The 15,246-nt window shown below is 42.3% G+C and overlaps 1 protein-coding gene and 1 long non-coding RNA gene across 3 annotated transcripts in view; one reads left to right on the top strand and one right to left on the bottom strand.

Annotated features, from left to right (window-relative positions):
* Window positions 1-10,703, bottom strand: part of LOC135378865 (uncharacterized) — a 44,352-nt gene extending 33,649 nt beyond the window's left edge. For both annotated transcript variants that reach the window (XR_010418594.1, XM_064612015.1), the window contains exon 1: window positions 10,587-10,703. Coding sequence is in view for 1 of the 2 variants with exons in the window: in XM_064612015.1 (XP_064468085.1) it covers window positions 10,587-10,682 (96 nt within the window). In the remaining variant the exon portion in view is untranslated. The remainder of the gene's footprint in view (window positions 1-10,586) is intronic.
* LOC135373731 (uncharacterized) lies at window positions 7,462-7,883 on the top strand. The gene is made up of 3 exons (XR_010416568.1): window positions 7,462-7,545; window positions 7,665-7,752; window positions 7,832-7,883. It is a non-coding gene; the product is annotated as an uncharacterized LOC135373731 (long non-coding RNA).
* Window positions 10,704-15,246: the final 4,543 nt, after the last annotated feature.

The following is a 15,246-nucleotide window of genomic DNA, read 5'->3' as shown; positions in this document are numbered from 1 at the left end:
ATCGGGTCGTAAAAATACAAGGTAACGTCTCTGGCGTTTCAAACTTTGCGTACCGATAGTGGTTTGCCTGAGGTTGTGTATTTCTTTTGCCTTTTCTTTTTCACTTTGTTGGAAAAAAAGGTTTGAAGCGAAGCAAATTCCCACTCCATGCATTATGTATGACCTATACCGGCCGCAAACCGCCATTTTTTTTTCCCCCGCTGTCTGCTTCACGTTCACATGAAAACGTATAGGTGGCGCTTCCTGCAGACGAAGCAAAAACAAGATGGACCATAAGCAGGGTGTGCAGGGTTTCAAGGCAACACCACGAATACGTGAAGCAGACAGAGGGAAACATTGCGGTTTGCAGGCGGTATTGACAATAGGCTATGCATGTGGTGGGAATTTGCTTTGCTTCTAACATATTTTTTTTTACACAGTGATAGCATTTCAGAAAAAATAACGATAAAACTTTAGACAAATGACTGTCAGCCTGCAAAGTTTGAAGCGCCACAGATGTTACCATGTGTTTTAAAGGTCAGCTATGCCGATATCCCAAATAGTCGAAACGGTTGTGATATTCTGAAAGCCCACATCCAGCTCTCCCCAAAATGCACCTTCATTCTCTCAGTTCGGTAGAGTACCATGTCAAAAAAATAGATAATTCATTCCGAAACACACATGGGCGCAGCCATTTTTATGACGTAGATGCACCCGAACGGGCATTGTGACGTGTACGCGCCTTCGTACTTACCAGTGGATTCCAGCTACGGCTTCTCCCGGCTTCACGTATCTGTGCTTGAAGATGGCGGTCAGCTGGGTTTCACCGTTCCGCGATAAGTAAACAGTGCAGCAGCTGCGAACTCATTCGCGAACCAACCTCTGTGCGATGTTGTGACTGGAATTCGTCGTTTGTGTTTTGTGAGCATGTACAATTTGTATCAAGTCTCGTCTGCGTTAGCCCCTTTACAGCACTTGCCCATTGTAGAGACTGACGTTTCGACAGCCGTGTTAGCAAGAAAATGCCGACAGCGTTTTATTCCTGCAGGAAAAAATTGTGCTATGTATTTGAGAAACCGCATACTACTATGGGACAAGTTTTACGTACGATTTATCAATGTGCAACAGCGTCGACGATGGTATGTAACGACGAGAGACGTAAAACGAAATACAAATCACATTTTAAACTTTTTGTGGGATTCTGTGCATTTTCCAGAAGCTATCTTTGAATCACACCCCCATGCTGCGTTGTGTGGCACGCTACAAACTACTGCATTTTATGTCTAACATCTGGATATTGTTTGTAATGAACACCGTCGCACAAAAACATGCACACGAAAGCTCCAGTAGCCATGTGGTTGCACACTATGCAGACGCAAAAGAAGTACCAGAGCACATATCGCCACTTAGAAATTGTGTTTTTAGAAATGTGGTGTCTGAAGAGTTAGAGCATAGCATATATACTAGAAGTCAGGTGCACCTTATCCTTCTGTAGAGTGCTCTTTCAATTCACAACTCAGCCCATGGGGTGTAAAAGTGTTAGAGGCAATTATGTGACTTGTCGTCCCGGGTGACATCACTGGCCATCCTCGGAATTAATTCCGTGCTCAGGAATTATTGTACAAATCACTTTGTATGTAGGACATGATAAGCAATATGTAAGTTGCAACCTTGTCTGCAGCATTCTCGATGGCCTCTTACCTTTACAGTTTGAGACACGTTACCAAACCATTTAAAAAGGGCACACTTACAGGGGCCGTGTAATTTGAGTTTTTAATTTATAAAAATATAAGTATACAATATGTAATATGAAATTTATATAAAATAAAAATAACATTTATAAAAATAATTTATAAAAAATAAATGAAAAGGCTTCATGGAAGCAATCCATTAGCATACCCATTGCACATGAAGCCCAATTATATATGCTTGGACATCATCTAATTAATCTTCTGAACCATATGTGTGGCTGCATACGAAATTTTTTATGCGCATGCTCTACCTTCCTATTCCTACATGTGCACACGAACAACAGTGAATATATGTGAAGTGGCAAAAAGCAATGCTAGACTCTACCATCATTGTGCCCCTTTAACTTTTCCACGTTTATTTCTGGTCAACAGGGAATATCTCACTAGAAAAGAAGACATTTGTGCATTGTTTGGCAAGCAAATAAATATATTTATTTACATTTTCCATCAATCAACAATGTTGTGACCTGGTGCAAATATTAATGTCAACAAGGAAAGTACTTACAAATTATTCCTATGTGCTCAAATGCAGATATGACAATTCTGTTTTTGTACCTCAGCACAGTACAGTTTCAAAATTAACAAACTGCACAGCATCAGCAATCTTAAAGTATCTCAAGAGGGAAGTCACATAAAGCTCCAATAATAGACTGTGCGAACAAAGCTAGAAAAAACAAAGTACTTCAAAAAAATCTGAATAATCGGTTGTTGTTGTGATATGTACTACTATGCACAGTTCATGAATGGAACATGCTACCTCATTGCATTCCCTCCATGTGAGCACTAGCACAGGCAGCTTTTTAGGTCGCTCTTTTCGTGTTTTTCTATTGTCTTTTTTTGTTTTCTGTTTTTGCAATAGCAAGCATGGCCATAGTGAAACACAAGCAGCCAGGGACAGGATGAGACATCTGCAATGCGACTGCTAGCTCTCAACTGATATATTTATTAGCAGACTCTGGAATATACACATATATGCTGCTAAGCAAATGACAAGTTAACCAATAGAATAACAGACAAGAAAAAAAGGGTTATATATCTTCCCCTCTCCTCATTCTATTTCACAGGCAGCCCTAGTATCATTCGAAGTGTGTCCGTGGGTTCCCTTTGAGATAACGTATCTCAGACAGAAGCAAATCCAACAGCAGACTGCTTACACGTGCAACTGTCTTGTATTTCTCTAACCACTTGTTATTTAACCGCTGCCTTGAGCTGTGTGTTCTGGAAATTTATGCAGCATCCAGAATCCCTGCAATGTGTTGCCATGTTTCTCGAGGGCATCAAAAGTCTGTCCTTGGCTGCCTGTGTTTCACTATATGTCTCAGATACAAACTACCCCATTTCAACACAGTAGAAAACACAGATTTGTAAATAGCATCTGTTGATTGCACTGTACATACCCCTCATATAAAGGATCATAGTGGATACTACATCTCGTGCGATAATGTCAGGAACACAAAAAAGCTAGATTTGAAACGACTCTTACGTCGTAGTAGTAGTATTTGTGTGAAGCTACGCAATTCCTGTCCTGCAAATAATTTAAACGATATGTTTCATCTGCCAGCGCGATGATCCCCTGAAAAGTAATTCACACTTGGCGGGAACTACCGGTTCTGAAACCTATCCCCGACATGTGTAGCCATCAGGGAGGAAACCCAAGGGCTGCGGTGGAAAAGACAAACACACACGGGCTATGTTCTCAATGTGTGTCAGCTGCTCTCGCTACTAAGAAGAACATGTTCCAAATTAATATAACATGGCTTGACATCATACGCCGGCGAAAGCTAACCAATAAAATTATTAGTTAAATGTACAATACGTAAACACTTTCCACAACATGACAGTTCCCTTTCTGCATTTATGCGCTACCATTCAACCCACATAAACAGTGTACTGAATTTTTTTATAGCATTACACGTCGTTTGACAGAACTTGAACAAGATTACATAGCACACGATAGAAGTAGAGTGAACATAATGTGCAGAAAAAATGGCTAGGAAGCAAGTGAGCTGGTGAAGGTGATGCATATGTAAAACCCCGAGACTAGGGAACACAAAGGGACATGTTTGTGTTTGTCCCTTCGTGTTCCCTAGTCTTGGGGTTTTACATCATGCATAATGTGCAGCCTTCCATTCACGCTTAATGGCCGTGGCAGTAATGCATGAAGGCCACTGCTAAGTTGTGTTGAGAAACACCACTTTATGTTTGCCATGTCTAAATGAAACGTACCTGACCTGATCCAAATTAACCGTTCTGAGTCTGGAACACACAAAGAGAAAAACGCAACACACGCCACAACATTAACAGATAGACAAATGAGCTGTGGCGAGCCCCACCTTGGGACAAAGTCAACAAGTAATTCACCAAAAGTCAATGAGCGCCTGAAATGTAACATCTCTGACTGCGGTAGCAGGACGGTCCACGTTCAATTCCTGGTGCTAGCATTGACTGGCTTTTTCATGAATTATTTGTTGAAGTTTCGATGTACTTGAGAACCATTCGTCAACCATTGTATCCTCATGAGGTGATGAGGGTTTGTCATCTCAAAGAGACTCCCTTTCTGCCATGTGTCCTTATGGATGCTAATCACTGCAGAAAAAAAGAAAGAAAAAGCATTTAATGACAAGAAATGGATAGTCGTATTTACTGTATAATGATTGTGCACAACAGAAAGAAGACTTTCGCACAGAAGGCTGTACTTCTTGAGGTCTAACGTCAAGTTACAAAATTCCAGAATATATGACATGTTGTAAGGTAGAGAATAAGTAGAGTTATTGAGTTGTCGAGTTGAGTTGAGGGGGGAGTTGTACCCCCTTTTTATTTTATTATATATGATTGTGTAATTATTTTTATGTCTGTAGCAACCCTCGCTCTCTACATTACAACATGTTTTATATATTCTGGGAGTTAGTAACTTCATGCTACACATTAACAAGAGCAGCCTTGTGCACGAAAGTCTCGTCCCATTAAAATTTAGATGCTCTCAACAGTCTTCTTTCTGTTGTGAATCTCTATCGCAGCATACCTGCACATTGCTGTTCTACGTACTGTGACTTTGCAGTAAGAGTATGGACTTTGGGTAAAAAGACTACACAGCACTGCTCAGGTATTTTTGCCTATCAAACAGTATGTATGTATGCAGTATGCACACAGTATTTGTGTACCAGACCCACTAAAAATGTAGTGAATGTGGCATTGCCCACGGTAATGCACCAAGTTCAACACAATTATTGTAGAATCCAGGTATTTTAGCTTACATGTCAAGCCAGTACCACATCCAGTGTGAAGTTGTGACAAATAAATAGTTTCGATTTTTCTAAGCTCTCAGAACACAGACAGTGAATTAATAAGAGTAGACAATGTTAACATGAATTCTGGGCTTTTCTTCAATTAAAGGTTCACAGATAGTAAAGGCACCTTCCTCAATGGACGTTGATGACACTGAAAATTCTAAAACGTTATCAGAGGCGACATCAGCTTCTGTGTGTCAAAGGATTGTATGTCCAACAGTAATCCAACTAACAGTAACAAAAATGTGCAAAAGACAAATTAACTGGACTAATGTAACGTACCTTCTATATCAGACAGTGAAGCTTGTAACAGCCCATCCACAGGAACCAGTGTCCAGACAGCAAAAGTGCTTGAACTTGGGAGATAGCAGCTAATCGGAATGGCGACCTTTGTTTTCCACCCTGAAAGCACAGGCTGTAACTTTGAGGGCAGAGTTAAAAGTGGTGTCAAGATGTCTGCATGCGAGTGCACATGAAAAGTTGAACATAGGTGAATACTCAAATTATAACATCACACTGTCGTACCTGTTGGTGGAGGTAGACTGCAACTAACGTGCCAGCAATTTCTTCATGCACCAGATGCAAGCCAGATCATGCTTCATTTCCGCCTTCAGCGTGCACCTGTGACAATTCAGAAGTTAGATTATCAATACTATTGTGTTGTTAATCGTGGTTATATCAGAGTAAGCGCAGTAGGACAGCTGCACAATCGATTCATTAGGCTTGCTATTTTTTGTATCTGAACCTCGACTTACCTTTTTTGATCTCGTTTTTTGCCTTGATCCTCCGTGGCACGTTCAAAATGTTGTGCGTCGGGCACCTCAGATTTTCATCCGACGATTTCGTGCCGATATTCCAAATTGCCTCTGGAGTCGCGCGTAACCTATGATAACATTCGTTGACGAAATCCTTGCAGTGGAAATTAGCAGGCACCACTGTCAGCCAAGAGCTTCGCACTGCTTGGTCTTTTGGCAGCTTATAATAGGTAACACTTGAATGCTCCGATGAATTGTTCTAACAGCGTAGCACTGTCGCATCTTCGACAACTTCGCCGTGGCATATTCACGAATCGTATCGCTCCAACCCATAAAAGGCAAGGTCAGAACAAGGAAGTGCACTTTCCAAACGACGCTGTGCCAAAAAAAAAACATACACATGCTTTGTTTCCGGCTTAGCAACAACATAACAGCTGTTCGCTTATGTACGATGCATGACCTACTACTATACTAGGTCCACGACCTACTCTATACTAGTATAGTAGTAGGTCATGACTAGGTCGTGGTACGATGCACAGAGGAGGAAACGAAACAAGCCAAGCAGCCAAGCCAAGAGTCCATGCCAAGCCAAAGACAGATAAACCGAGAGCAGTGACGTCGGTGCGCCCGTGCGCAGGGTTTGCCGACGGTCTGACGGCCGGGCGTGGGAACTAAAAAAACTGTTTTCTAAAAAACTACGAACAGTTGGAGCAAGATATTTCGCACACATATTCAGTGTTAGGTAATGAACACACAGCGCGAGTATCGCTCAGTTCTGCGGCACTTCAAAATCGGCATATCTGACCTTTAACGAGTCAATAACAGTGCGTAACTCTTGCCAAATTCATCCCGTAGATTGATTTTAAATTGGTTGCCATCTATGGTAACATATTGTAACTGACTGTACTGATTGATTTTAACTGATCGTAACTGATTGTAAATTGGTGAATTAATAAATAGATATATGGACAGTCGAACCGATAAATTTTTTAAAGGGACCGAAAAGTGAAAAATAACCCCCATATTTTTTACCACTGTCGTGCACAACATCGTTGTTTGGTAAGACACAGAACGCATTACTTCTCAATTCGGCATATTTTTTACGTATAAATATTTTGAAGATTGCCGGAACATGGACGGTGCTGCCAGCGAACGGCGAAAAAGAGCAACTTGGGTTTCAGGTCCAGGGCTCCCAGGATTGGTCAACCCGTACCACGTGAGAGCTAATTTTGTAGAGAACGAAGCTGGCGCACATTATCTTACAGCTAAACACTATTTTAAAAATGACGCTGACTTCCATAGCTTTTACGTTAATAAAGCATTCAGCTACTTCGCCGCTACGAGCTACGATCCGCCGCGCCATCTGCAAGGTCGTCTGTGTTATCGCGTTTATTGTTTACGTCGTGGGCGGTCGTGTTGGTCGTGCGAAGAGAAGTGAATGACATGTTCGTGGTTGTTGTGTCAACTATTCGAGAGTCCTACATATGAGTGGTGTGGTTTTGGCGTTCGGGGATGCAAAAATCATGTTCGTTCACCATCGGCGGCAGGCGTTTCTACCACAAGATTCAACAGGAGAGTGCGCGAAAACGAATGTGGTTCAAAGCACTCGGTTATTAGATGTAGCAGTCGTGTGGTATGTGCTGAGCTCATTTTGCTGCCGATGACTACGAAGATGCCGTAGAAGGCGAATTGCGAAGACGTCCGAAGCACACTAATGCTCAGTACCCAGTGATTTTGCTTCACCGAGGTGACGAGTTCAACACAACGTCTTAGGTATGTACAGGCGTCACACACGTATAAGTTACAATATAGCGACGACGTATTCCATTTAACTTATGTTATCCTTCTTGTCCCGTACTCAACTTTGTCAACATCAACAAATTTAATTTTAGGGGCCTTCCAGTGTTGAAGTGGCGCAAGACTGCTTCGTATGTGTGATCCAGGCACTCAAGTTGACATGACAGAAATAACTGAAAGCAGGTATGCAAAGTCGACAGATGGAAGCACTAGATTTGTTACGTGTTGCAGACTTTGTGACTTTTTTTTTTTTTTTTTTTAGTATTTGGACAGGTGCAGAACATTAGTATGACGTCAACAAGAGGAGAAGAAACCGATGAGAACTACTAGCATGTTTGAAGGGTACGAGAATAGTTCCTGTTGAGATGGAGTTATGACTTTATGACTAAGGAACACTAATTAATTTTCTAGAGATGCATCCTCTACACTTGAATACCCAGTGCAACAGCAAACGTTCATTGTCTTTGAAGCCGCAACTACTGGAATTGTTCAATGTGTGTCAGAGCTGCAGTGAGCCATGCAAGGTTACCACATCATATTGGTCCCAAAATTTGCAGAGTTCCCCTTTCTCGGACGCAGCTGTCATTTCTCTTTATTGCTCTTCCGATCCTACCTTCTCAGAAATGAATATGGTTCACCATACACTGCATGGGCACTGCCTTTCTCTGCTCATGCTTTCGGTTTGTTATTCTGTTGAATAAATCTTCACTTGAGTTTGCAGCCATTATGCAGTCTACTGTGGTTGCCCCTCATCTATATTGATGTGCTCTAACAGTATAGCACATCCACATCCCAACAACCTTCCAAACAACCTTGCCTAGTCCTACTTTTGGGTGGAAACTACACAATGTGGTAACATCCACATATATAAAGTTTTAGTCGACGGAGATTTGCTGTTTTTGTACAACCTTCATTGTACATTTCTTTTGTCTCACTTAGCATGCCTGAAGAAATGTTCTGATCTTCATCAAGATGACAGGTCATTGTTTGATCTGCAGCATCATTTTCCCTGTAATCTTTTCACCGACAGAGAATACAAAAGTGAACAAATGGTAAAATATAACTAGCTTGTTAAAGTCAAAAGGGAAAGACAAAACTGTTTATACTTCTCTTGTTTATTTTTTGTTGTAGGTTTTACAACTGTACGTTCAAGTACGTCAAAACATCACAGGGCAGGAAGTCCTACTCTATTTCCTAAATCCCTGGACAATAAAAAAGAAAGATATAGTTTGAATTGGGACAAAACGTTGCTTCTGCTCTTATATTATATTTCAATTAAATGTTACAATGCATTTATAGTGTACGCTGAAGCCAGTTTCGATTTGCAGGGCTGTCAAAAGTACTTTACAAAAGTACATCTCAATTACAGTAACAGAGAACTTATGCAATAAATTATTTAGCCATTTTGGAGTACTATGCACACCAATGGTGCATTGTTAACTTTGAACCCAGATCAAGGGTTAATAATAGTTGAAGTCAGCCCTCAAGTCCTTCTTTACAAATGTTAGTTGGCGACGTGATAATGAATCAGTTACAAGTACTCCGTTTAGCAAAGCAGAGTTAATTAAGTGTTAAATCCCAATCTTGGTTCAATTATTAGTTGACAATTGGAAACGTGGTCACTAAGAAGTATACTAAAAGGTTATGAACACAATTCAGCTGAATGACACTGATGAAAATTGTATTACTTACTCCTCACATATACAAGTGAGACATGAATATAGCCTACAAATACATCTATGCCCACAGGTTACTTAACCCTCCAGGTACAAACTAGTAATCATAATATGCTGTGACAGCGAAGAAAAAGCAATGAGAAAAACTTGCAGCAAACAAGAAAGGAAAATGTGCTGACAACATTTCTACAGGTCAGCATCCCTAATAGCATGCATGACGCAGATCGAGATCCAGTGGAGTATTTTCTATTGTATTTTCACGGAGCACCCCATATCCTTGTGAATCGCCAACAGGTGGTAAAACTGAATTTCCTGCAGAAATAAGGGTTTTCCGTCCAGTTTGCCGTTCAAGTAGCGCGTAAAGACCACATGGCGCTGCCGTGTACGTTGCCATGCTCTTCGGTTTCTCGGATGTATGTAAAAGACACTGGCAGTACTTCGGTGTCAAGGCACAGTATTTCGAAATATTCGTTAGTTCTGATGCAATCGTCTGTCTGCTTTTCACACGCATTCTCTACCTCTCGGCAGCAAAAACCGTAGTATCCACCGTAGTATCCGTCGGCTTGCATTTCACACATGAACACCTGCACGACGAAAGAACAGCGCTTGTTTCGGCTTACATAAGTGCTTCTCCCTGATACATGGAAATTTCACAAAGCAGTCCATGTTCACGGCACGGTGAGCTACTCCTGAGGACGAATGTGACTCCGATTAATCTATGGACGAGGAATCTTCTGCTGCGAAGAACACACTTTCCACCACGCTAACGCACGAACAACAGTTCTGTGTGAGTGACAGTTCTCGAATGCGGAATTCCAGCGCACTTATTCCAAGAGGCTCGACATTCTCGACGTAGAAAGCGGTCACAAACGCCCACTACCATTTTCGTTTTCGCCGGATTAGCGCCCGGAAGTGCGCGTATTACATGCGTCCTCGACAGATGGCGCGCGGTCATGCCATTGTTGACAGACTGCTCGGTTTCCTACAGGTCCCTGGACATGCGATTATGGAAAATTCGATTACAGAAAAACTACAGCGATTTCAGCGGAGTTCTTTGACATTTGAGCTTTTGAAGGTTCAAGCTTTTCGCTGAACATAAAGTTTCGATAGGTTTATATTCACTTTTCGGTCCCTTTAAGGTTACAGCTCTACTTCCTCGTAGTACCTTTAACTCATTTTAATGTCGGTCAAAACAAAAGTATAGTTCTGTCCTGGTGATCTCTCTATCAGTGATCTCAATCATTGTAGCCCATCTAGCCCATCCTCATTGAAAGATTGACAGATATGCGCTTAAGAAATGTTTTTAACATGTAGCTCTAGGACAGAATGAAGTATGCTTACGTCATAATAGACGTGAAGGCCGTGTTGCCTGTGAATGCGCATCATGCATTTCACAACTTCGGGAGACATTGCAGGCAACTTTTGCACGAAAGACATGATTCCTGCTCTTTTGGCAAATGCACAGCGAGGACTGCGCCGGAGGCCTAGTGCTTTCTCTTTATATAGAAAGCTCTCAATAGGCTCGTATTTCACGCTTCCTATACAGAGGCCACACCAGTATAATTTGTGGCCTCCGTGTGGCAGACATGTGCAAAATCCTACCTAAAAGCGCTTAAAGTACGATACGCAATACTAGTGCATGCAATGTGCATTAATCAAAATACTCTGCATTGAAGCAGTTAAGAGGGCCATCCAAAAAATTTGACGTTTGATGAAAGTGTGTGTGTCATTTTACTGAATAGCGCGAAGGGTTTTGATGTGTGTAATTTGTTTCCCAGAAAAAAGAAGCTCAGATAAACATGGCTCCGCGCCTTCACCCTAAACTCGCCACTCCCGGTATAACGAGGAGGAGAAGGTATGATGCCACGTCACGGATGACGTTACAGGGGCAACTCGTTCTGGTTCACTGGTCGGTGGGGGTCATCGCCTTTTCCCTTTGCCGCCGTAAACCAGCTTTGCCAGTTCCCCCGGAAAATTGGAGGACAGGAGCACGACCGTCTGTATAATACATCTATAATACATAATATTATAGATTTGTAACTCAAGCGTCGCAATGCCAGTCCTGGACATGTCAGTCTGTCCAGGACTGGCATGGCGACGCTTGAGTTACAAACATATGCTATACGTGCAGCCAAAGGGCTCCGGCTATTTTTTTTTTTTTTTCATAATATTATAGAGATGGCCGTGGATAGGAGGAGCGGTCGAATCATGACCGAGTCAGGAGCAATGCTTTTTCAGAGCCCCAAACTGCCGACTAGCAGACGACAGCGAAGTAGCAGGCAACGTTTCTCTTTACCAATCGGCGAGCATGGCCCCTGTAGCGTCAGCGCGAGGTCCCAGGCAGACCACTGGCTGGTACTGCTCTCCGCCGCCGTGGCGCACTGTCGCTTTTTGCGGCCTACTTTAAATTCAATTTCCGCGATAATTATGACTGCATGGGGCGAATTAATTCTAATTCTAATGGTGCTTCTTAATGGCCTGCTTAGCAGTTTTATACAAAGAAAACGGGGTGTTAAAAATGACTTCTGTGCTACTTTAAAACGTCAACCGTGGTATGTCGAGCGATATAAAATGTTCCGACAAACATAGGGCACAATTTCGCGAGGAAGAAACCCTAATTCCTCTGTGCGGTTGGAAAATTGCTAAGTGCCAGTTATCTAAACAGTCATGTTCTAGCAAGTTCCCGAAAAGCACGTATTTACGTAGACTGTTGCGTTGAGGAACCCTCCGTCAACTCTGAACATCATCGACCATCTCCTCCCCCTCAAGCAATGGGATAGGGAGCTGCCTCACCGGCGAAACATCCCATCACCATTACTTATTTGTTGTTGCTGTTGCGTTCAGAAGACCATTTGCGAAGTTTAGCGACTATTTGAAGTCCTGCGTGGAGTAAGTTTGGGTGTTAGGGGACAAAAATGGGGAGTAATTCCGCCGACTGGAAAGTGGGAAGGGCTGTCCCTATTTTCAAGACAGGTAGTACACAACTGGCTGCTAACTACCGTCCAATCTCTCTTACCAGCGTCTGTCGCAAGATCCTTGAGCATATTATTTATTCTCGTAATGTTAAATTCCTGGAACAAAATAGTTTTCCTACCCTATCCTTCCCGAACAATACCTTGGGGCTTTCTTTATTACCCAACTGAGCTCCCGGAATCTTACGTCCTTCGTCCTTTCTCAGGTGGACTCCCAGCATGGCTGCCCTCCTCGCCTCCCTCCCCCTTCGGAACGGCTCTGTCTGAGAGTATTCCTTCCACATGTACATCCAGGTAGCATGCCGCCATCTGGCTTTTTTCGATGACTACCGTATTTCAATTCAATCTGCGCTTTGTCTATTCTCCATCTAAAGTATGTGGTATTGTCGAAGACCGTCGTTTTTTCGAACGCGTTCTGTGCTGTGAATGATGTGCGTATGAGTAGTAGAGCTAGGCGCTCGTGAGCGGCTGTGCAATGAATGGCTCGAGATAGGCAAAAATTAATTCCCGGCGTTGCGACGCCACGTAAGAAAAGCAAATGTGGTTTTAAGTCATACACTTTTCCCTCTACAGCGTGGCTTTCGTCGGAACTAATCTCGCGAAACACGACACGTCGGCTCCTTAGACGACCTTTTTTCTAACCAAGACTCTTTACGCGAGATCGATGCGATATTTTTAGACTTTCGAAAGGACTTTGAGAAGGCCTTTCACGAGTATCTCTTCAAAAAGCTGCCTCCCCTAAACCTTGACCCATCTGATTTTGAGCTGGATACGAGAGTTTCTCTCCTATACAGGTCTTCGATTTGTCGTGTAATAACAATCTATCCGACACTGGGGCTGTAACTTCCGGAATCCCACAGGATTCTGCACTAGGTCTTATCTATTTCTAATCGATGTTATTGAGCTCCCCAGCGACCTTTCTTCTACTGCGCGCCTCTTTGCCAAGGACTGCGTTATTTATCGCAGGGTTTCATCTATCTCTGATAAACTAATTCTCGAACAGGACCTATCAATAATCCATTCTTGGTGCTTGACCTGGAATATGCCTCTCAACCTTAAGAAGTGCAGTTCCATGACATTTAATCGCCGTAACTCGACGAGCTTTCCTCCTTCCCCTTACCCTCTCGATAACCAATGCCCTATCTTTCATGCTGATTCCTACAAATACGTCGGGCTGTGTATATCTACCGACTTGTATTGGAACTAACCATGTTGAATTCATTATAGCTAACTCCAACAGCTACCTCGGTTTCATAACATGTAACCTAAGAATGGCGCCACGACACCTTCGAAAGCTTGCCTACTCCACCTTTGTACGACCTAAACTGCTATGACTCCTACGACCTAAACGACTTATATTTCAATATATTTATTAGTCAACTCTATTCGAAAATAGATACATATTTACATACAGGTGGAGAACCCAGTAGGAAAGAAAATAAATCCCTGTTAAAGTGTTCTCCATAGTGATTAACAAATACACCAAAGACAGTTCACCAAGCATTCACATACATTAATTCGGCATTACACTTCTAGAAGGCTTCTGAAAACTGGTTAGAAGACACTAACAGTAGCAGTAAGACAGCTAAATGTACACAAAAGAGAGATCCGTATAACAACTCATTACATAGGTAAAGAGGATAGTCAGAAGTTTTTAGTTTGGAGTTTAAACGCTCTGGGGCTAGCAATCCTCCTTAATTCAGGTGGTAAATAATTCCACTCGCATACACTGCGGAAAATAAATGAGTGCTTACGGTAATTAGTTTTTGTTAGTGGTAAATTGAGCAGACCCTCCGCTCCAGCCTTGCTTTGATGTTTTGCCTTCATATGGTTATAACTAAGCGTTTCTGATTCTAAACAGCCGATAATATACGACCGCGCGATGAGTAGGACGTTATGGGAAATTATTTGTTGAATACTTAATATTCTGTAATTAGTCATCACAGGAGAAACAGTCAACTGATATGGTAAGCTAAATATAATTTTTATAGCACGATTCTGCAACACCTGCAGTGCCCGTAAGTGAGAGTTATAAGTAAGGCCCCAGACTGGGGCACAGTAAGCGATATGGGAATGGACAAAAGAATAATATAAGCTTAGGAGAACTGAACGAGAAAAGCATTGTCGTGTCCTGACAAGTGCACTAATGCCATAAGAAATTTTGTTAGAGATATGTCTAATATGCGACTGAAAGCGGAGGTGCTTATCGAGCACAACACCAAGAAATTTTGCTTCATTACTAAAACTAAGTAGCGTACTGGTGATAGATAGTCGGGACGGAAGAGTTACGCGACGCTGCGGGGAAAGAAATAGCATACAAACAGTTTTATCAGAGTTTAACTTCAAGTGATTGCTGCCACACCATTGTTCCAAACTATCTAAATCAACCTGTAGTCTATCCATCAGTTCTTCTGAATTCTGGCCTGTGATAGGTAAGGTAGTATCATCAGCGTACAAGAACACATGCTCCCGCTCCCGTTCCCGCTCTTATGCTCCCGCATTGTGGCACGATAGGAACATTCTTCTTGCTGCTATTCGTCATCATGAACCGCATTGTGGGATCCCTCTCAACAGTATACAGGGTGTGCCAGCTAAGTGCGAGCATATTTTTTTTAAAATATATTTGTTTTATTTTTACCGAGATTGAATTAACTGCAATATAGCTTATGCTGAAGGGCACTCCTTTGGAGGGCATTAGCAAACTCCTAAGGCAATGTCTTAATTAACTTTTCAATTATCAAAACGACGAAGTTCTCCAAATGAGAACATCGGATCCCTTCGGTCGACTGATACCGTAGCCGTTTTCAGAACAAAAATCCGTACGGTAGATCGTCCGCCAAAAATTCGTGAAGGAACATCAGTTTTTCTTTATTTTGTTCATTGCGCATCTTCGGAGACGCGTCTTTCCTTCACCCCCCCCCCCCCCCTATCGCCTCCTGCGCCCTGGAAAAAGATTAAAAGAAAACAGAAAATGCAACCCAAGGAAAGGGCAGTTCCGATAGCGTCACCCAATACATTTGTTTCTGTTT

Source organism: Ornithodoros turicata, chromosome 1, assembly GCF_037126465.1.
Source record: "Ornithodoros turicata isolate Travis chromosome 1, ASM3712646v1, whole genome shotgun sequence".
NCBI classification, from domain to species: Eukaryota; Metazoa; Arthropoda; class Arachnida; order Ixodida; family Argasidae; genus Ornithodoros; species Ornithodoros turicata.
This window is presented reverse-complemented; position numbering and strand designations above follow the sequence as displayed.